This window comes from Sorex fumeus, unplaced genomic scaffold (genome assembly GCF_029834395.1).
Source record: "Sorex fumeus unplaced genomic scaffold, SorFum_2.1 ptg000100l, whole genome shotgun sequence".
Taxonomy (NCBI): domain Eukaryota; kingdom Metazoa; phylum Chordata; class Mammalia; order Eulipotyphla; family Soricidae; genus Sorex; species Sorex fumeus.
The window spans coordinates 6,757,972-6,781,350 of record NW_026606157.1 but is presented as its reverse complement, the minus strand read 5'-3'; the positions used below and the strand labels follow the sequence as shown (position 1 = coordinate 6,781,350).

General features: G+C 50.6%; 1 protein-coding gene across 1 annotated transcript; it reads right to left on the bottom strand.

Moving 5' to 3' along the window:
* Window positions 1-867: 867 nt before the first annotated feature.
* CMAS (cytidine monophosphate N-acetylneuraminic acid synthetase) lies at window positions 868-22,811 on the bottom strand. Its single transcript, XM_056134589.1, has 8 exons — window positions 22,482-22,811; window positions 15,627-15,769; window positions 15,312-15,467; window positions 9,338-9,474; window positions 7,655-7,749; window positions 7,108-7,279; window positions 5,629-5,782; window positions 868-1,530 (listed from the first exon to the last, which is right to left on the bottom strand). Exons 1-8 carry the CDS (start codon window positions 22,739-22,741, stop codon window positions 1,340-1,342), a joined length of 1,308 nt encoding a protein of 435 aa, XP_055990564.1. The 5' UTR covers window positions 22,742-22,811; the 3' UTR covers window positions 868-1,339.
* Window positions 22,812-23,379: the final 568 nt, after the last annotated feature.

The window sequence follows — 23,379 nt, the reverse complement described above, 5'->3', positions numbered from 1 at the left end:
GCTAAATCTACTTCTCCCTGGGGCTAGCTGAGAGGACACGGGGCTCGTACCTCAAACCCAAGACCTGGTGTCCTGACTAGAGGCGAGACTGATGAGAAATTGAGGAGCCAGGAGCCTGACGTGTTACAGGAGGGTCTGAGGTGGGTCCAACACACACAACAGCGACTCGGTTCCTGTGTCACCTTCACCAGAGATGCAGTATTCAGGCAGAACAGGAGCTGGGCTTAGAGATTTCGGGGTGTGTGGACATTTAACAAAGTTATAAGAAAATAGACCCAGGAATGACCCAGCCCAAAAGATAGGAGACCCAGCCCAAAAGAAAGGAAACCCAGATGAAGGAAGAAAATGAAGTTTATCTTCCACCCTACATCCTGCTTGTGGGTGTGAGGGGAAGCAGAGGCTACAGTCCAGTCAGGTCTGAGAGAAAGCAGCTTCCTCTATGCTCGGCCCGAAGCGCTTGCTTCCTGACGGCTTTACACAAACTCTTTCTGGCAGCGGACATCGATGTAAATATTCCACAACGCTCCACATACATGAATCAGGTCTCACGCTGAAAACCTAATGACGTAGGAGAATGATTGCTGGTGGTGTCTAGTTGTTATGGCCAGATTTAGCACACAAAATATTACCACGGTCTCTGAGGTAACTGCAAGCTGCAGCTTATCCCCCTCACAAACACGTGGACGGTTTCCCCACACAGGAATGTCTCTGGGTGGCTGCGTTTGTGGAGGGGACCGTGTTCACACACGGGAGCAACAGCAGCTGCCGCACACCTGGCGGGGAGGCCTGCTTCTCACGCTGATCGTAGGGGTCATGTTTAAAGGAGCTCAGGGTGTCTGGGGAGTTTCCGACAGAGCAGTGAGGCAGTTTCATCAAGTTTGTGAAATGTCATTTATTTAACAGAAAGGCGTGTCTGACCAGACACAGTTCCCAAATAAAATCTGAGCATCACTGATTGCACGCGCGCGCGCACACACGCACACACACACACACACACACACACACACACACACACACACACACAAAGATTTACAGGGTACAGTAACAAAGGGAATTTTGGTGACGGTCTTACTTGGATTTCCTAAAAATCTGAAATAAAAACTATCACGACTCCCTAAATATTTTGCAGAATGAGAAAGCAGGGGACAATCGTTTGATTAGTTTGGAAGGACCATTTGAGATGGCTTTTAAAAGAGGTTGAGATATGATCACAAATCAAATCACGTATCACACATCATGTACCACATGGAACTGAATTTAATCACACTTGAAAAATAAAGCCGCTGGAGAAAGCCGTCGGCTTTCTGTCCCGACCCTACACTGATCTTTTTTTTTTTTTTTATTTTTGGCATGAATTATTGACTTTTTCCATCAGCAGGAAAATGTGCTCTACAAACTCGCGGAGCGCCCCGCGGCCGCCGTTAGCTTTGCAGATGTAACCGACGGCTTTCTGGGCCGTGGAGCAGGCGTCGGCTGGGACGCCACTGAGCCCCACTTTCTTCAGGCAAGCCTCGTCGGACACTTCGTTTCCTGGAGGAGAAAGAAGGCAGAATACCGGGCTGAATACTTAAGGTGACGAAGAGCTTCCTTTCAAAATCATGCAGACAAGCACCCAGTAAGGAACACGGGCCACTTCAATAAAGCTTCAGGCACTGCCTGGAACCAGAAGCACCTTGAGCCCCACTGAGCCTTCCCCGACCCCCCAGAAAAAAAAAATCACAAGGTAGAGGCTAGGCTGAGTGCTCCAGGGCTGGACTGCAGGGTCTGCGTGTGCGAGGCCCCAAGTCCAATCCCCTGAGCACTGCTGCAGGAGTCCTGTGGCCCCCAGCACCACGGAGTCACCAGGTCTGAGCGTGAGTTCACCAGCTGGTGCGTTCGCTGAGCATGACGGCTGAGTTCCCTGCGCCATTGCTTGGGGGGTTCAAACAATGTACAGATTTGATGGGGCAAAATTACGTTAAAATGTTTTTAAGTGTGCCAGAGCGATACTACAGTGGACGGTGGGTAAAGCACTTGCCTTGCACATGGCAGACCAGGGTTGGACCCCCTGGCTTCCCAGAGGGAAAATCCATGTATTATATTATGCGTTTCATAAAGGAAGATCTTTTTTTTTTTTTTTTGGATTTTTGGGCCACACCCAGCAATACTCCTGGATCTGTACTCAGGAATTACTCCTGGCGGTGCTCAGGGGACCATATGGGATGCCAGGGATTAAACATGGGTCAGTCGCGTGCAAAGCAAATGCCCTACCTGCTGTTCTATTGCTCCGGCCCCTGAAGGAAAATCTTAAACATGTAACCCTAGTTCATATAGAATGATGATCAATGTTTGGGCCATTTGTAAGTATTTTCTCTATTCCCCACCCCGTAGTTTTAGAGATGAGGGTACAGGAAGAATCTCCTTATAGGAAATTGGTACTATTTTTAGGGAATGACATTTCCGTATTTTTATGTGACCCCTTACAGAAGACTGCTGTGGTTCCTTTTCAGTAATAAAAACATAGAGGCTATTCTTCACCTTTCCTGATTTTTTTTTGTTTTTCTCTCTGGCTTTATTTATTTTGGGGTCACACCCAGCAATGCTCAGGGATCACTCCTGGCAGTGCTCGGGGGACCATATTCAATGCTGGGGCCTGAACCCGGGTCAGCTGCAGGCAGGGCCCTCCTTGTGAGGTGTCCCTGGCCATTTCTGCTTTTTCTAATTTGGGGAGGGTTTCCTAGAGGCCCAAGGGCACTGCAGTGGTGCGGGTCGGGCACCACTTTGTGCTTTTGTGCCCACAGTGCCCAGGCCACCCCGAGGAGACAGGCAATGTCAGGAGTGACCTGGGTCCTCGCACCTGTGAGCCTGTGCTCCAGCCCTCTGCCTGTGCACCCTCAGGCCCTTGTCATTTCTGTTCTTTGAAGTGGGGAGCGGGTTGAGCTTTCCTCCCCGCCCCGACCAGGGCTCCGGCAGCCAAAGACCTCCAGGACCAGCCACCACTATGCTGAGACCACTCTCCGCACACATGAAGGTACTGGCACAGGGACAAAGTCACGCAGCCGCGCGACATCTTATTATGACATCTTATTATCTCATTCCTACTTTGGACAAACTTGCAGGCTACCGAATGTAGCCTGCCCACAGGGCAGAGTCTGGCAAACTCCCCGTGGTATACCCAATATGCCAAATACCAGTAACAATGATGGGTCTCATTCTCCTAAAGAGCCTTGAATATAATCTCAGGGCTAGGATGAAGGAGACGTTACTGGGGCCTGCTCGAGGCAATCGATGAATAACAGGATGATTTGTGATTTGTGATTTTGTGAGGAACTAACGCGTATGCAACAGAAACGTTTGCAAAGTCAAAGTGAGGAACTCAGTCCTGGCCGGTGTTCTTTGGCGCCAGGGGAGTTTCTCCTCTGCTTTTCTTTTCTTTTTTTCTTCTTTTTTTTTGGGGTCACACCCGGCGATGCTCAGGGGTTACTCCTGGCTTGCACGCAGGAATTACTCCTGGCGGTGCTCGGGGGACCATATGGGACACTGGGAATCGAACCTGGGTCGACCGCCTGCAAGGCAAGCGCCCTACACACTGTGCTATTGCTCCAGCCCTCTCCTCTGCTTTTCAGTCAACTTTTCTATTTCTAAAAACTGAAATAAATGAGGGTCAGACACGTCCTAATGATCCCCCGTTTCTAGCTAATCACTACGTTCTTGTGTGTGTCATCACTGGAGTTTTCCCTATGGAACTCACACACATTGTTTCTACCTGTAGGCGCAGTCAAAGCTTCTCTATTATCTGTTGCTTTTTATTCCAATGACTTTTTAAAGCTGATTAGTGTGTTTATGAGATAATGAGATGTCGCGCGGCATTCGGTTACATTCGGTAGCCTGCCATGCGTGGACAACCTGGCAGGCTACCGAATGTAACCTGCCCACACGGCAGAGTCTGGCAACTCCCCGTGGCGTACCCAATATGCCAAATACCAGTAACAATGATGGGTCTCATTCTCCTAACCCTGAGAGAGCCTTGAATATGGCACTTTTTTAAATCTAAGGGCTAGGATGAAGGAGACGTTACTGGGGCCTGCTCGAGGCAATTGACAAACAACAGGATGATCATGATCCTGATAATGTTTTTATGACAAACAGGTAAACTTAAGGCTTGGAGAAGCCATGGTGAGCACGGCCAGAAGCTCATGTTTGTGACGATGGCTCAGGGCAGAAACCTTCGTCTCCAGACGGTGTAATGTGTCTCCACTGAGGCCTCACGTGCGCTTCCGAGAGGCCTTTGTGGGGCCTGGACTACAGCTGCCCACCCCACTCTCCTTGAGCTGTGGCCGTTGGAGTCCATTCACCCTGCAAATATCTGCTTCCACCTTAAACACGGCATTTGGTTCTTATGTGCCCTGATTACATGCCTTACTAATAGTTACGGTGTGGACATCGCATTCCCGCGACCCCTCTGAGCCTGCACGGGCACTGCACAGAGACAGTGACCGAGTTATTTTTCGTGGGCACATGGTTTTTCCCCTCAGAGCTCTATTTTCCTGGCGGGGGGGAGGGGGCGGAGAGGGGACGGAGGGTGGTATTCCGAGGTCCAGGGGCCCCTTCTTGGTGATTCTGAATAAACCGGCCAGCAGTTCAGTGCCAGACCCGTGGGTGTGATGCTGCTTGGGGTTTCCAGGGCCAGCTCTGGTGGTGCCCAGGGGACTGCCAGGAAATCACCCAGCTGTGCTCGGGGGGCCCATGCGATGCTGGGATGAAACCAAGGCGGGCCACAGGCCCCCAAACTCTCCGTGGTCCCTCCTGGACCTACTTTTGCAGGAGATTTGTTGGGTTCTCTCCTCCCACTCCCATCCTCACTGATGCAACGATCTCACTTCTGGAACTGGAACTTGGGGGCTAAAACTATTGCACGTGTTAACAGCAAAGAATATCCAAAGAGCGTACTTCCAACACATTAGCAATCCGCGCCAGTTACCTAGCTTACCTCGTTTATCAATTTGCTAGGCCAGTAACAAGAGGTGGCTCTGTGGTCACCAGCCCACGGATGAGGGACCTGAGGCCAGTCATAACCAAGATGGCTGCCTGAGCACAGGGCAGGAGCCTGGACTCGCCTGCTGGGCCACCCTGGAGCCTCCAGAAAGGGGTCTCTGTTCAGTACACTGTCCCCTATGAGTAAAGGACTTTCTACTTCCCTGCAACCTGCTCATCTTGGGAATGTGCTTGACTTCTCTTTTTTTTTTTTTTCCCCTGTTTGGGTCACACCCGGTGATGCTCAGGGGTTACTCCTGATTCATGTACTCAGGAATTACTCCTGACGGTGCTCAGGGGACCCTATGGGATGCTGGGAATCAAACCCGGGTGGGCTGCATTCAAGGCAACCACCCTTTCGCTGTGCTATCGCTCCAAAAAAAAAGAAGACGGCGAATTCTGGGAGCCAGAGCAACGGTACAACGGTAGGGAGTTTTCCTTGCACACGGTCAACCCAGGTTGGAACCCTAGAACCAGCAGACGTGATCCTTGAGCACAGAACCAGGAGTAAGCCCTGTGCACCACTGAGGGTGGTCCCCAAACCAAAATGAATGATGATGATGATAATTATTATTCTGGCCCATCTCCCGACGGCTGAGGGAGAGAGGTACTGACCGAGGTACGCCACCTCCTTCCAGCTGAGGCCCATCTCCTTTCGCCACTCGTCCACGATGGCCAGCTTGTCAGGGGCGCTGATTTCCATCTTGCAGTCCAGCTTCAGGGACGAGAGCGTCTGCTTCGAGCAGGCCCGTTCTGAGATGAGCCTCACCTTCACAGAGAGAGGAAGAGGCAGACTCAGAACAGGGAGGAAGAAGAGACAATGTCCCAGTGAAATGCCACTGGGTGAAAAATACAAAAAGCGTAAGTCCTCTGACCTTGTGGGAAAATCAGTGGAGCGAATCAACTGTCGCCCTAAACTAATGAAGCTTTGAAGCACTTTATTCCTCTTAGTCTAAGGGAGGTGAAGGACACTATTTCCTCCAGTGGAAAGGAATCTACGTGTAGGTATAAAATACCACGAATGGTGTCTGATAACCAGCTAATCTTCCCCGGTAATAAAATAGCCAGAGGACAGTCTATTGACCATCTCCCCTGGACACTTATTTGACACTTGGATACCTACAAACACTTAAGGATTTCTAGTGAGTTTTAAAAAAAAGCACCTTGGTCTACTATTTTGAAAATCTACTTAAGTATTGTTGTTTCGAATGAAAATTTCCATCCTAAGAATAAGCCACTTTAGGCTGGAGAGTTGAGCAGGTGAAGTGTCTGCCTTGCACACAGCTGACCCGGGTTCGGTCCCCATCACCCCACTCTTCCCTGAGTGCCCCGGGAGTGGTCCCCGAGCACAGAGCCAGGAGTGAGCTCTGAACACTGTTCAGTGGGGTCCCCAAACCCAGAAATAAATAAAAAACAACAAAGCACTTTAAAAATGCCACAAGGTATTTGATTTTTTAAAAAAAATAATGCTGACACGGAATTTCTGTGAAATCTATCTTGTCGCCCACACGGCAGAGCCTGGCAAGCTACCCGTGACGTACCCAATAAGCCAAACACAGTAACAACAAGTCTCATGATGGAGACGTTACTGGGCCCACTTGAGCAAATTGATGAACAACAGGAGGACCGTGACCGTGACCATGTAAGATCCTAAGGAAAATGCTTCATAACACCAATCTAAAACATGTTCCGACTTAGTAACCGAGTCACAGTAAATGAGCATCGACAAATTCCTACCTTTAGTCATTCAAAGGAAAATAACTGTGAAAATTTTCTAAGCATGTGAAGGCTGAATTTCAGATTTGTTTTTTTGCTTTTTGGGTCACACCCGGTGATACACAGGGGTTCTCCTGGTTCATGCACTCAGGAATTACCCCTGGCGGTGCGTGGGGGACCATATGGGATGCTGGGAATCGAACCCGGGTCGGCCGTGTGCAAGGCAAACGTCCTCTCCGCTGTGCTATTGCTTCAGCCCCTGAATTTCAGATGATTTTAACAGATAACACTGCAAGTACAATTCTCTTATGCAGGGTTCTCTAGACCCACCTCATCTTCTTACAAACAAACAACACTGCAGCATTCGGGGGCACATACCTCCACACCACTTTTCTTTAGTAAACTTATCCCAATAGCATCTTTTACATCATAAGATATTATTTCTTTTTGGTCTCCCGATACATAAATGTGGCCGTCCGTGAGACATCCGTCAATATTGCAAACCAAAAGTTTTATCTCCTTAAGCTTCTCTTTGCCAAAATAGCCATATCTAAAAAGAATCAGAAGAAGCTTTTGAATACAGGCACAACCCGGGTGACTCCTGACCTACTCCCCGGTACATCAAGTCTCCCGCTCCCCTGCAGGAGATGCCGACACCCCTGCCCGTGCCCGTCACGGACGCTTCTAACCAGACTGTCTCCCCCAACCCCCAAACACACACACACACACACACACACACACACACACACACACACACACACAGAGGCACGTTCATCTGCACAGATTTCCTTGCAGGAGCAACTGAACGACAAACTCCTACGATGCCAGCGACACCAGAAACCAGCGTTTCCAGTGGGGTTAAACACACGGGCCAAGACTGGCTAAGACAGACGCGGTGCCAAAGACACGTGGATCTTGCTTTTACCTCAACACCCTCTGCTCCGCGATGGGCCAGTCGATGTCCACGTCGATGTCCACGCTGTGCTCGGCCCGCATTTCGTAGTAGGCCATTTTGCCACCCTGTGGAGGTGAGGGAGGGGCCATGAATGAGTCCACACCTCAAGGTCCCTCGGGCACATCGAGCGCCTGGCGTTCTACGGGTCGGGGAGGCCACCTCCAAGGACTAAAGAACCAACTCTGTCAGACGCCAGCTGAAAAGGCCGTCTGGAACCACCGCAGACAGGCACCCTCGACATCTGTCAGGACCCATCTGCTCGGTGCCGTTTCCCGCCTGGTTCCCATGGTCGGGATGAGAAAGGGCAGGTGTCCCCGGCAGCTCCAGTTTCCGGAGCCTGGGAAACGCCCTCGCTGGAGGGATGCAGTTCCCTGTGCCTGACAGCTCCCCAAACAGGAGAAAGGCCTCCAGGACGTCTGTCCCACAAGACAGAGGCTGACAAACAGAGAGGCGGGCTGGGGCCACCCAGGGGCCCTTTCTGTTCATTTCTTTAGAGAAAGCAGATTTCCAGCCGGGCACCAGGTAATTTCTTACCCCCTCAAGAGGCGAGGGGGTGGTCGGAACGTTACCTCTGGGGAGTCCCTGACATCACGTTTGTCTCAGCTTCCCCGAGTGTCTAGGCCACAGCAGACACGGCTCCGGAACCCGAGACAGTAGTCATCAGTCAGTTCCACTTCCAGACATTCAGTCTCTTCCGAAATCTCAGTGTCACGAGCATCTCCCTTCCCTCCACGCTTTGGGAAAGGGTCAGACTCTTGGGCAGGAGCTGGGGTGGGTGGGATCAGCGATGGGTCAGGCCTGAATTTCCTCAATACTCAAACTCAGCCAAAGAGCCCGTCTGCGGTTGCCTGTCCTCTGAGGGAAGGCTGGGAAAAGTCTCCCTGCACACCAGGAGTCACTGGAGAATTCTTGCCATGAAAGGGAGAGGCGGTTGTTCGTCTGTTTATTAATGCTATCTCTGGACTACCTAAGGAGCCGAGTTCAAATCCTGAGAATACCACTGGTTACCTGTTTCTGTCTTGAGCCCATTACTTCATGGCTCAGAGCTGCCATTTCCTTCTTTGTAACCTCGTGGAGCAGTGTCCACTCCATCCCACTGCTGGGCACGGTTACAGCAGGCAGCCCATGCAAAGTACTCCGTACCACCCTTGGGACACAGTAACGTGCTCAATAAATAAGAGCTCTGACTCAATGGACAAACAAACAGCATGTGAAGGAGCCGTGCCCTCTCAACGCTCACGTGAGGGAGACAGCCAACCCCCTTATTTTCAAATAAAAGCAACGACTGGGGACAGATAAAACCCCACCCTCAAGCCTACCTCGCCACAACTATGATCATTGCTCTCTGACGCCCGCTCGCTTCGAACTGTTTCCTATCTCTTGTTCCCCAGAGATAGAAGTTATTCGATTGTACAAGCACGACCCGCCAGGAACAGCCGTGGCTGACAAACAGCTCTGAGTGGTATAGAAAGGGACCCCAGGACAGGTAGGAGCTGCTCTTCTTAATATCTGTCCCATAGCAGAATTCCTGGCATGTTTACCGAATGCTTCCTCAATGTCTACCCGGGAGAAGCCTTTGGACAGACCCACGGGCCTGCTGGGGCCACTCCTGGAAAGGGCTTCCGGGGAATTTTGTGGAAAGAAGGCACAAACCTGCAGGGAGCCCTTCTCTATCAGATGCCTCTTAGCGAAATAAAAGGAGCCGTTTTCATACAACTCTCCATCCCAGTCCTGCCGGCGAGGGCGTTTGGCCGGATTCAAGTTCAAAGGTTTGGTGGTCTCTTCGTGACCTGAAAGCAGAGCGCTTGGGTGAGAAGACAGCGGGTCTGTCAGTGGGTAAGAAACAAACTCAGGGGGGCTGGAGCGATGGCACAGCGGGGAGGGTGTTTGCCTTGCACGCGGCCGACCCAGGTTTGATCCCCGGCATCCCATAGGGTCCCCCAAGCACCGCCAGAAATAATCCCTGAGTGCAGATACAGGAATAACTCCTGTGCATCGCTGGGTGTGACCCAAAAAGCAAGGAAAAAAAAAAAGAAAGAAAAAGAAACACCTCAGCAGCTCAGGATACAGACATTTTCCTCTTCTCTAAATGACTGAAAAGGACTTTCAGGAGGAATGGCAGGAGTCCCAGGGGTCAGTCCCAGATGGACCCTTGGTCCCCCAGGCCAGTGGTTCCCCACGGGGGCCTGCAGAACGGGCCATGAGGGCCACACCTCCAGCACTTGGGGCCCCTGGACCAGCGGAGAGGTGGGGGGGGGCAGCTTATAGCGGATGGAACCGGGTTTGGGCACGTAAGTCCTGAGCCCCACACTTTCTCCTAAGCCCTATGGGAACCTTTTTTTTTTAAAGGAAAAAAAATCCTTAATAATTCTGAACACATACTTTTTTCTGAAATAATAGTAACAGAAAAATTATTTTATATCAGAATTCTGAATAACTAGGATTTTTAACCTATTTTATATAAATGCGGTGCTTTTGAAAGATACCAAAACAACCTTAATGTGCCTACAAAAAAACTGAGTTTGTCTTAAACTGCCCATCTGCATATCTGAGCTCATATATTTAAAAGTATTTTTCCCTCTGAGTACAATGCACGTGTACACCAGATGTCTAGATTCCAAAACTGTGGATGAAGACCCCCAATTGGGGTCGGGTAACTTTTCCAAAAAAACTGTTTTAAAATAAATTTATGATTATCAGTAGATATCTGACGTCTCTCTGTATTGTTATATCTAGAGACACAAGAACATGTTAAATTCTCTTTGCTGGAAAGGAGTTACAGGCGGAAAAAAAATTAAAGACGTTTGAAATAATGTAGCTGAGAAGTTAATTTCACGGAGTTATAAAAACCTGAAAGTTCTCCATTCAATTCCTACAATGCTTCATTCTGAGGAATGTTCACCTAATATACTATTATAGTCTTACTAGCAGATAAAATACACAATGTATGCTTATTATTTTTGCTTGTACAACCCTCAGTTTTGACTCAGCCACACGGATGCTAATGATCAATGGGATGAACTGCTCCGTGCAGGGCTCTGGGGGTTTCGGTCTTCACCTCACCCCTCCCCCAGGCCTGGGTCTGCCCACACAAATGATGCTCGCACACGTTTTCATGAGCTGGTGGCGCTTCACAGCCTCTTCCTCACTTTATGGAAAAGCTTCTGGGCATCACTCCACCTCGCGCTCCCATCCACCTCCTCTGCTCGCGTCCACCCCAGGGCTGGGCAGGACCACCCGGAGAGGCTGTCATCGAACATGCTGCACGCGTCTAGGTTTCTGGGCGCACTCCGCTGGACCACAGAGCGGGCAGCCTGGGGGTGGAGACGACCCAAGACAATCGGGGTAGTTCAAGACCTTTGAAGAAAGGACCCGTCTTCCCGACTGAGCAACGGTCAGTGGCTGCGGTCAGTGGGTGCTTTGGCACAGCGGTGCTTACTGAGTCTGACAAAGACGCAAGAGCAACGTCAAACCCAGCAAAAGCATCGGGCCACCACAGGCTCAGGCGAGAGCAGAGATTTCAGTGGGCTGGGGACCGGCGTCGTGGACAGTCACCGGTGGGACTGTCCAAAAGAGGAATTCCCTGCTGGGGGGGCGCCCGTGGGCATGCAGGGCACAGGGGCTGGCAATGGGCAGAAAGGTGGGTTCCAGTTTGAAGGTGCTTAGTTCCACATCCCGTTCGCAGAGAGGAGCCTCACTTGATAGCAGACTAAGCTCTGCAATGAGCTTCTCAGCCGCCCCAGGCGATCACCCCCAGCCTGCCCGGCAGACGACACGGCGCCCTCCCTTGGCTAACCTGCTCTGAGTGGCCGTCAGGGCAGATGGGGACGACATGCAACACGTATGAAGGAGCAGACACACCCGGCCCATCAGAGAAACACGACAGTGCACTGGAGTCTGCAACCCAGGATCTTAAAAGCAACTCTCAGAAATATGTCAAGTGGGCAAAAAACCAATTTTTTTAGAAGGGGTGACGGTCTGGAGAATTTCAGGAGAATGACACCTCTTAGAATTGAACAAAAAACATTTAAAAACATTGCCAAGATGTTACTTCAAAAAAGCAACAGGACTGCTTTGCATTCTGAAATGCAAGAACACTCTCTGAAATATTTCACTGGACAGAACTGAGTGGACTGAAGATGTCAGATGTAATTATCACTGAACACAAATTTAAATCAATCAAAATTATAGAGAAAAACTATAAAAACTGATATGTTTGTTTGTTGATATATGTGTGTGTGTGTGTATGAGTATGTGTGTGTCTGTGTGCGTGTGTGCACGCCATTAAGTTTTTTTTTTTTTTTTAAATCTGCTGGGGCTGGAGCAATAGCACAGCGGGTAGGGCGTTTGCCTTGCACACGGCCAACCCGAGTTCGATTCCCAGCATCCCATATGGTCCCCTGAGCACTGCCAGGGGTGATTCCTGAGTGCAGAGCCAGGAGTAACCTCTGTGCATTGCTGGGTGTGACCCAAAAAAGCAAAAATAAATAAATAAACAAATAAAATTTAAAAAATTTAAAAAAATCTGTTGACGTTCTAGAAAGGAAGGAGATAATAAATGTGGCTTGGGGCTTGAAGAGCCTTGTTCTCCTTTTGAGGAAAGGCAGGCTGCCACAGGCAGGCCCCCTGGGCACCCAGAGTTTGGACATCTGAATTTGGACTTGGCGGTTCTTATTACCTCTGTGGCTACTGTATTCGACAGTCAAGTTCCAATGTAAAAAATAAAAGGATACAAAGAGTTACAGAAAGTAAAATGGAATGACTATTGATGCCTGGGGGCCCTTCTAGCAGAAACACTGGCATAGGGCCTCCCAGCTGAGAAGGCCTATCCATCAGATAGGCCGTTTCACACTGTACCAGCGAAGGAAATAGTCATTTCTGTCCCTGTCATTCTTTCCTGTTTTGTTCTGTTTCTACTTTGGGGCCAGGCCTGGCCGTACGCGGGACTTTCTCCCGGCTCTGTGCTCACCAGGGACACTCTTGGTGGCGCCCAGGGGACCAAAAGCCGTGCCTGGGATCACACGTGGGTAAGCCAAGCACACAGCACTCAGGTTGCCACTGCACTGTATCTCTTTACGTTAAAAGGATGTTTCTTCAAATATACCTAGATTTATTTAAAGTATTCGTGGGTCTGACATCTGTTCAATCTAAACAATTCTTTGTCTTTAGGCATAAAGAAGTGTAGGATTTTCTACCCCTTTCAGGGGCGCTGATCCTCCTAGTGAATCCCTGTGACTACTAACATGCCAGTGCCATGTGGATGAAAGAAATCAATAGCATTTTGATAAGAGGAGAGAAGGCTTTTTTATTATGTCATTAGCTGAATGATTCCTTAGGGAATAGGTAGGTAGTAGCCCAGAAAGATGATCAAAATTCTAAATTACCTTTCTGGAAGACTAGGTGAGAATAATAAATAGTTATAAAAAGCCCCTGTTGGGGCTGGAGCAATAGCACAGCGGGTAGGGCGCTTGCCTTGCACGCGGCCAACCCGAGTTCGATTCCCAGCATCCCATATGGTCCCCTGAGCGCAGCCAGGAGGAATAATTTCTGAGTGCAGAGCCAGGAGTAACCCCTGTGCATTGCCGGGTGTGACCCAAAAAAAGCAAAAAAAATAAATAAATAAAAAGCCCCTATTGATTTAAGTTACCTAAAGATGTGGTTCAAGTTTTCATGATTGTTTTCGACAGAAATGCAAGCTGAATGATTACATTACAGACCTTCAATTACAAATTAGCCAATTTACAAGATTATTTTCCAAATGGAGAGCATTGGTAAAGTAAGGAACATTCACAGGCAAAGAAAATCCTTCATTTTTTGACAAGCAAAAATAAGTAAAGCAGAAGTGGTTGTTCACACTGGATATGATCATGTTTTTTTAAAATGTTAGAATATACATATTATATAATGGGATTCTTAGTAATCTTGTGTTGTACTGTGTTACTATTTATGATAATTATTGTTTTGTCATTAACTTCAATAAATTGTTATTTAAAAATTAAAAAAAAAAATCTAAACAATTCTTTAACCTTTTCGGTTTTGATTTCTGAGCCACATCCAACATCGCTCAGGGCTTTGTCCTGGCTCTGTGCTCAGGGCTTCCACCCAAGGAGGCTGGGGGGGGGCGGGGGGGGCACATGAGGTGCCGGAGACAGGACTGGGCTGGGCACAGGCCAGGCAAGCGCCTCGCCAGCTCTTTCTCTCCACCCTTCCTTAACCTTCTTAACTGCAGCCATAAGACGCTTAAGGAAAAGCTCGGTATTCGCTCTAACATTAGACTTCCTTGATCTGCTTCAAAAATTTGTTTGTTTGTTTTTTTTCCTTCAAGTTTTACTAAGTCCTTCAGATACCTGATTTCTCGGGCTTATTGACTTAAATTCAAAATGTTTTACAGTTAGCTCAGCACAGAATCTGGGGCTAGTTTCAATAACATAGACCAAAGATTCATTCTTTCCACCTATTTTCAGTCCCTTACCTAAGTCGTTCTTTTCAATACCTCCTCCCGTTTTATACCACCTTCGCTATTTCCTTGAAGTCACACGTGCTTAGACAATTAAAACAGCCGTGCCACCTGTGACACACAGCCTGTGCTTGAGGATGCGGCCGTTAGTTGTTTGTTGCCGACATTTCTGAAGTTTGCAGAGACGTGATCTGTCGGGCGAGGAATCAGACTCCAGAACTAAACCCTACAGAACTCTTTTTACATAAAGAGTAATATATCTTGGGAAGCAGTCCCACATTCACTCTTGAGATCCCTCAGAACTTTGTGGTGGGAGATTTCTAGTCGCATGCTCTATAATCTATACAGAGTTTATCAATAGCCCGAAACAAACACCAAGAAATTTGACCTAAGTCAGTGGTCAGTCTGCCTCCAAAGGCAAATGCAGGATTAAAATGGCCCTTTGTAGATGTTCGGAGGACTCTCTCAGGGAGATGTGTGCTGAAAGTAGACTATAAACCGAACACAATGGCCACTCAATATCTCTGTTGCAAACTACAACACCCTAAAGGAAAGAGTGAGCAAAAGGGAATGCCCTGCCACTGAGGCGGGGTGGGGTGGAGGGGTTGGGGTAGGGGGTGGGAGGGCTACTGGGATCATTGGTGCTGGAGAATGGGCACTGGTGGAGGGATGGGTACTTGATCATGGTGTAACTGAAACCCAAGCACAAAAGCTTGTAAGTCTACAACTGTACCTCATGGTGTTTAACTAATAATAATGATAAAAATAATAATAATAATAATAAAAAGTCCCTTTGTAAAAAGTAAAGCAGTGAAGTAAATTGGTCTCCCTCCTTTTCTGGAGGGGAGGGAGGCAGACTCAGCTATTCTCAGGGCTCACTCCTGGCTCTGTGCTAAGGAATCACTCTTGGCTGTGCTTGAGGGACCAAATGGGATGCCGGGGACTGACCCGGGTCAGCCGCGTGCAAGGCAAGTGATACTGCTCCATCCCTGGTCTCCCTTCTTGCCTCAATAATCACAACATTTAGAACTGATTGTAAACATCATCACCTCATACAGGGAAGAATCACATTGTCTTCACTGTTCCCACTTCACTTTCCTCACTTCTAGAAGATATTTACATGTGAACTGAGTCCCATCAATCAGCTAAAATAGTGATATGACCGATTACCTCCTTTCTGAATTTCACTCCACCGAAACTGATGGCGCCTCACGACAGAGAAAACGGAATCATATCCTTCTTCTCTAATCATTTCCGCTACTTTCTGAAGATCAGTGGGATGTAAACATGGAGAAGTCGCTTGGATATTTCCTACAATGTCCACCTCTGAAGAAAAGACACAGCAGATGAGAAAGTCATCAGAAGTAAGTTGTCTGACAGCAAATCATACCACGATCTTACATACGAGCGTTAAAAAATACGTCTTGTGAGATGATAACCAGTCGGAAGTTCCATCAACTCTTGAATAAACTTGGAAACCCATACCATTGTGGTAACTGAGGAATTCTACGATGGCATCGAGCGAGGTAGAGCTGTCTTTGGAAACTTCAGAGCTTCTTCGGTGGACTTGCGCCCCAAACTGCTTGGCTACATTTTCAATTTCATCATGGTCCGTCGAAACCCAGACGCTGCAATGACAATGAAAAAAAATCAACAAAAAAACCAAATCACTAAATCGTTAAGGATGAAAAAGGCTCTGTGACCCCAAAATATCACTCACATAATTTTAGTTGTGGGTCAACAAAATAATGCTACAAGTCCAAAGTAATATAAAACTTAAGGAAAATATTATTTATATGTGTGCATATCATTAAATATTAGATATAATTTTATTTTACAAATTTTTACTACACTCATTCATATAAACAGCATTTCTAGGGGCCGGAGAGAATGCAACAGTAAGGCATTCACCTTGCAAGCAGCCGACTGGGGTTCAATCCCTGGCATCCCATATGGTTCCCTGAGCGTAAGCATCACTGGGCAGGGGCCCAAAACCAACAAATAAAATAAATGAAAGGTGGTGACCTCCTTCATGTAAGATGAATAAATTCTCTTTATTAAAAAAATAGCATTTCTGGGGCTGGAGCGATAGCACGGCGGGTAGGGCATTTGCCTTGCACACGGCCGACCTGGGTTCGAGTCCCAGCATCCCATATGGTCCCCTGAGCACCGCCAGGGGTAATTCCTGAGTGTAGAGTCAGGAGTAACCCCTGTGCATCGCCAGGTGTGGCCCAAAAAGCCAAAAAAAAAAAAAAAGCATTTCTGTAGTGCTAGTCTCTTAAAAATTAGGGGCAATGACAATTGGCACTTTTAAGGCAACTGCTTTGTTATAAAGGAGAATATGAATTCAGATCATTAAAACTGAAAGATAATTCAGTTTTTATTCCCTATACATACAAAATATTGTAGAATGCATTCTCATCTACTTGCTAAGAAAAAAAAATTGGACTTGGTTTAGTCAAATTTAGCTAGAGCTTAAAAGAAAGTCTGGATTCAAAATAATTAGCTAATTCAACTTTTCATTTCCCCAACTATCTGATGCTCATCAATGGGCACAGAAACACTCAAAGCAGCGTGCACGGAGCCATGGGACCAGAGGACCACGGAGTCACGGAGTCACAGGGCCACGGGGCTCACAGGGCCACAGAGTCCCAGGGCCCACGGCTTGGCTGGCCAGAGTGAGCAGCGCGGCTCCCGGGGAGCCTGTAGGAAGACAGTGGCCAAGACAGAAATGACCCTTGGGGATGGGGCTGGCCGGTCTCTACTGAAATGCCCCGGGCCTTTAAGGATCCCCGAAGCTAATTGTGGGTTCTGCTGATGATGCTGACGTGTTTGTCACACCTGGCCTCTGGGACCCGCGACTTTCTCCGCCATCCCTTCCCTAAGAGGAAGGACAAGTTTCAAATGGTCAAGCTGTCAAAAGAGAAACTGAAGGCCACTACCTAAGATGTAATTTCATGTACTGTCTCCAACATGTGCAGGAGTCAGGTTTATATAATAAAGTAACAGGGCCAAGTGGGCCAGGTCCTCGTGCAGACCGCCTAGACAGAACACAGGGGCCCCCACGGACCCCCCCATCTGGAAATCTCCACTAATTTTGACACTTCTTCAGCAGAGAAATGATCTAAAGGTAGGAAAACAACAACAAAATTCCACTGCATGCTTCAAATGGACAAGGGTAAGGCATATGTTAAGATGGCAAGAGTGAGGGGCTGGAGCGATAGTACAGCAGGTAGGGCGTTTGCTTTGCACGCAGACGACCCGGGTTCAATCCCTGCCATCCCACATGGTCCCCTGGGCACCGCCAGGAGTAATTCCTGAATACAGAGCAAGGAGTAACCCCTGAGCATCGCTGGGTGTGACACCAACCCTCCCCCGCCCCCGGAAAAAAAAGGCAAGAGTGAGCCGTAAGACATCTCATATTTTATACCACTGATGTACCAAGACTAGCGCACCACGTTTGATGGGATTTAAAACAGAAGGCGACCAAACTTAGGGGGGAAATATGCACATGCATTATTTAGACACGCACACAAGGCTCAACCTTTAACAACCTGTTCCTGATCTCTTAGAGAAGGGCTTAATGGCTCCCGGGTGAAATACGACAATCTTCACACACTTTCCTCTAAGAAACCTCGTTTAGGTCATTTTTAGCAGATTATTCCTAACAAGCAATATAAAATAAATGATCTCGGTTCTGCTTTGGGGCTTGGGGTTTGAGATGGAAACATTCGAAATATGGTGGTGGGATGGATGTTAGAATATTAAATGTAATCAAATATTGTGAACGACCATATCAAAGTAAAATAAAAGTAAAAATAAATAATGAAAAAAAAAAAGATGGCGAGTGAAAAGTCAATAGGAGGAGAAGGAAAAAAATGGATAATCCGGCATCTGACTGATGTCGCCAGGCATTTTTGAAGCCATGCACTTGACCACCTTGGTATTTAATATAATAAAACTCAGCACCACAAAATCAATAACATTTTTTTCGATGCTTAAAAGGTAAATAAAGGGGCTGGAGTGATAGCACAGCAGGTAGGGCATTTGCCTTGCACGCGACCGACCCAGGTTCGATTCCCAGCATCCCATATGGTCCCCTGAGCACCGCCAGGAGTAACTCCTGAGTGCAGAGCCAGGAGTAACCCCTGAGCATTGCCGGGTGTGACCCAAAAAGAAAAAAAAAAAGAAAAAAAAAAGAAATAAAATTTCTTAAAAAAGGTAAATAAAAACCAGGTACTTTGGGGACCAGAGACGTGGCTAGATGCAGGTATAGGGCACACCTCTTATGTTTGAGGTCCTGGGCTTACTACCAACCATACACACACACACACACACACACACACACACACACACATTCTAAAAGACCTTTGCTTGTTTTCTCCTTCCTTTTCTTTCATAATTTATTTACGAAGTATATTATGTCCCGGGCACGGGGCCTTGGAGAGAAAGATTTCATTCTCTTGTGAAACACACCTGAGAACAACGGGCCCTATAGTTCTCTGTAGGTCATGAGGAGCGGTAAAGCAATAACCAGGCTCTACGGAAGCTTTCCTGTCTAGAAAGTATTTTTATAGCCCCAGTTCCTGTACCTAAGAGACGGTCAACACAGAAGTGGTGAATGGGTGAAGCAGGACATGGCTGAGTCCGGGTTCCAAAGGCAGGGGTTCGGGTTCTGAATGCGCACAGGCCAGCCCTGTAACCCACGGAAACGGCCATCACTATAAGTCTCCACAGTCAGTAAAATACAAGTGATAGGGGCTGGAGCACTAGCACAGCGGGTAGGGCGTTTGCCTTGCATGCAGTTCGATTCCCAGCTTCCCATATGGTCCCCCAAGCACCACCAGGAGTAATCCCTGAGTGCAGAACCAGGAGTAACCCCTGTGCATCGCCGGGTGTGACCCAAAAGGCCAAAAAATAAATAAATAAATACAAGTGATCATACGAGAATGACCTCCTGGGGCTGTTGGAGGTTTTAGCCTAAACTACAACATAAACATTTAATGGCTGTCATTCAAATCAAGTGTGACCACGAACGGCAATAAAGCGATAGTTACAGTCTTATTTAATTCTCGTACGGAATCTGTTGGAAGGAAGAATGAAGTTCTGCTCCCAGGCCTTTAAAGGTTCAACAATCTGACATGTACTGTGACACAGAGGCTCCATGAGGGAAGAAACAGCAAACCCGTCGTACACTGAAATACAATGACCAGCATCTAGGCAAGGCAATAAGGAAGTCATTTTTCTGTGGTTGAGGAACTTCTGTGAAGAGAGGGTAGAGGAGTCATTTTCCCAAACAGGCTGCAAGACTTCAGATTAAGCACCAAGCAAATGGCAGTTGACGCCAGGGCGTTAGCTTTAAATGAGGTCACGGCCTAGTGGATGAGCAGAGTATGGGGCCCTGGTGCCAACGCCGGTTATTAAGACCGGAAGCTGCCATCTAAAGGCTAAACACACAGCAGTGGCCTTCCACAAGTCACAGTCCAGAGATGAAACCAGGAGGTGTAACTGTATTCACAGATTGGGCAACACTGAAAAATCAGCTGGCCCTCGGGGTCACTTCCACGGCACTAACCCGGGCTGAAGACCAAGAGTGTGCAAGCCCAGCTCTGCACGCGGCTTTCTGACTCGACTTAAGCCACCAAGAAGCGAGTCCCCTGGAGAAGCAGGACACTTGGTGGGAAGGGGCCGGTGTGCACTGACCTCAAACTGCCCCCAGCTACAGGCTGGAGACTTCAGATGGGATGAGGTAGGCGTGACCCCTCCGCTGGCTGTCCCTGCAAGTGACATGAAGAGGCACCCTCAGGGGACCATGCAGTATCCACAGCAGCGGATACGGGACTGCAGTGACATGAAGATGCACCCTCAGGGGCCCATGCAGTATCCACAGTGCAGACACAGCGGGGAGGATGAAGTACCCCCACATGCCTACAGTTTAGAGAGGGCGCCCAGGGGTTGATCCCCCAGTAAACAACCGGGGTTTGCTCTAGCCAGGAAGCTCTCTGACGCGAGGTACCCCAAGCTGGCGGGGGGGAAGGGGGGGTGCACATCGCTTGAGGCCTGGTCAATGGCAGGGCTGACCCCACACCACAGTGTGAAGACGGCGACACGAGACTAGTGACTCCGGCCTGCAGTGGTCTTTGAGGCCCCCTGCTCTCAACTGGGGGGCCCGGGGGTACCACAGGTGAAAACCGCATTAGTCAGGGGCCACAGATGGAGACTAGGAAAGCAGGTGGGGGGTGGCCAGGACGGGAACAAGGTCAGCAGAGGGCCATGGACGGAGGCAGAGAAACACCGCTCTGGAGGAACTATTCTAATATTTGATTAGAACTATTGTGTAGCACTGTCCTCCTGTTGTTCATCGATTTGCTCGAGCGGGCCCAGTAACATCTCCATCGGAGATTTTGTTGTTACTGTGTTTGGCATATCGAATACATCACGGGTAGCTTGCCAGGCTCTGCCGCGCGGGCGAGATACTCTCGGTAGCTTGCCGGGCTCTCCGAGAGGGGCGGAGGAATCGAACTTGGGTCGGCCGGGCAAACTCCAGTCGGCTGGAGGCAAGGCAACACCCTACCCGCTGTGCTATAGCTCCAGCCAATTAGAACTATTAGAAGAGCAGTAACTATTCTATAATAATAATAATAATAATAATAATAATAATAATAATATTTCCCTCTCATGGGTCTGTGTGCGGGAAAGGGGGTCCTGGGGGCCGCCTGTCTCTCCCCACGGGGACGGTCACCCTGTCCTGCTCCCTGATTCTCCCCAACTCCTGGGTGTTGTTTAGAGTAAACTCCAACGCCGCAGCCACCCTGCTCCTGTCACTGCTGTTACTCGGATTATTCCAAGGATAGGAGGGCCTTTGAAACGCTCTCCCGGAAGAACGGCCTGAGCCCAGGCCAAGGGGCATGGGCCCCCTCTCCTAGTCACTAGGACCCCTCGCCCCCCCTCCCTCCAGGAAGGGGGCACTGACCTCCCGGAAATGACAGCAGCAGTGGCCACAGTCCACACCTTCCCTGGGCCAAGGAACCACTCTGGCCCTTAAACCCGACTGTGGCCCAAACAAGACGTACCCACCCCCCCCACCCCCAACTTTCTTTTACCAAACCCAGTACGACAGAGGCTCTGAGCAGAGGCCACCAAGAACCACCTGAAATTAACTTTCCTTTTTCATAATGAATAACTTTCCTACTATTGAATTTTGACCTGTCCTTCATGTCGCCAAAAATGGAATTTTCCCGTCACACTGATGCCTGGGTGTCTCTTATCATCATTATCATTATTATTAATTTTTACCCTCATCATGAACCGTCTGGGAGGACTGTAAAAATACCCGAAAGTCCCTGCTTCAAAACGAGGCGAGGTGTCCAGCATTCAGCCTGGTATCCCCTTGGATGTTAGTGTGTGTGCCCATGTATGTGTACGTGTTTGAGCATGTATGTGTGCGTGCGTATGTGTGTCCGTGTCTGTGCATGTGCGCGCGCATGTGTATGTGTGTGCATGTGTGTTTGTGCATGTACGTATGTGCATGTGTTTTGTGCGTGTGCGCGCGTGCGTCTGCGTCCGTGTGTGTTTGTGCATATGCGTGTGTGTGTGTGTGTGTGTGCGCGCGCGCGTGTGGCAGGAATTCGAGCTGCGTCAAGGCGGCGGGCGCCCCACACCCCTTCCCTATCAGCCCCTCGCAGCTGTCCATCACCTTATCTGGGGGGCTGCCTCCCGCCCCACCCGCGGCTCGCCCGGGACTGCAGCACGCAGGCAACGGGCGACAGACAGTGCGGAGTGGGCCGCCCACCTGGGCTCCATCTCCGGGGACCCCCATCTGGTCCCCCCGGGGTCCCCGCCAGGCGCGATCCCACGGCGGGGCGCGGCCCCCAGAAGCCACGCGGGAACCCCCCTCCTCCCCCGGGGACGTTTGTGCATCACCCGTCCTGCTTGCTCCAGACCTTGCGCGCGCGCGGGGGGCTGCGGGCGAGCCGCGTGCGTGGGGGGCGGGGGGCGGGGGAGAACCGGGCGAGGGTCCTCAGCTCCCCACCCCGGCCGGGGCGGAGACAAGGTGCCGCGCCCTCCTCCCCCGTGCACGCTGCGCTCGGCGCCCCCTCCCCTCCAGGGCATGACATCAGCCCGGGACCCCCGGCCCGGCGCCGCCACAAAGGGCCCGGCCGATGCACCTGCTGACTCACACGGCGCGAGGACCCGGGACCCCGGCCCCGCAGCCAGCAGGGGCTCCCGCGGGCCCCCCTCCCGCCCCCGGCCAGGGCGGGGACAGGCCCCGGCCCAGGGGGCGGCAGCGCGGGCGCCCCGGCCCCGACCCCCCGCCCCGGCCCCGGCCCCGGCCCGCACCTCTGGAAGACCCCCGCGTCCAGGGCGGCGCGCAGCACCCAGCCGATGAGCGGGACCCCCGCCAGGTGCTTGATGTTCTTCAGGGGGATGCCCTTGCTGCCCCCGCGCGCCAGCACCAGCGCCGCCAGGTGCGGCGGCTTCTCCAGGCCGCGGCCCGCGCCGCCCCGGGCGTTGCGCTGCAGCTTGGGCGGCCGCCCCCGGCCCGGGCGGCCCCGCGGGTGCGCGGCGGAGCTGGCGGCCCCCTTCTCGGCCGGCTCCATCTTCCTCCCACGCCTCCTCCCCAGCTTCTCCACATCCGGGAAGCTCCGGTCTCACGCCCGCCCGTCCGCCCGCCGCGGGGCGCCGCCCGCTCGCTCCCCGCCCGCCCGCCCGCCCGGCCGCCGGCGGGGGCCCGAGGAGGAGGAGGGAGGAAGCGGCGCGGCGGGACACGCCCCCGGCGCGGGACACGCCCCCTCGCTCAGCTCTTCCTCGCGGGGCACGCCGGGAGATGTAGTCCGAGGCCCGCTCGCGGGGCACGCCGGGAGGTGTAGTCCGCGCCCCCCGCCTCGCCTCGCCTCGCCTCGCCTCGCTTCGCGGGGCGTGCACGCTAGGAGGTGTCGCCCACGGCCCGCTCGCGGGGCATGCCGGGAGAGGTAGTCCACGCCCCCCCCCGGCCTCGCAGGGCACGCCGGGAGATGTAGTTCACGTCTTTACCCGCTTTGCGGGGCACGCCGGGGATGGGAGTCCTCGCCACCTCCTCGCGGGGCACGCTGGGAATTGTAGTCCGTGGCCGCCTTGTAGGCATGTGGCGCGGGTGAACCCCCCCCATTCCCCGGCCAGGGCCTCTCAGTGTCCAGGGAAGACGAGGAGGGCCTGCGACTTCCTTGCTGGTGGACACGCAGGTCTCACCTAGAGTCTG

Excerpts from the sequence above, each read along its gene's own strand:
- CMAS (XM_056134589.1), bottom strand. The coding sequence starts at position 22,741 with ATGGAGCCGGCCGAGAAGGGGGCCGCCAGCTCCGCCGCGCACCCGCGG. Across the intron at positions 7,280-7,654 it reads GCGGAGCAGAGGGTGTTGAG|ATATGGCTATTTTGGCAAAG; the intron begins GTAAAAGCAAGA and ends GATTCTTTTTAG. Across the intron at positions 1,531-5,628 it reads GAAGGAGGTGGCGTACCTCG|GAAACGAAGTGTCCGACGAG; the intron begins GTCAGTACCTCT and ends TTTCTCCTCCAG.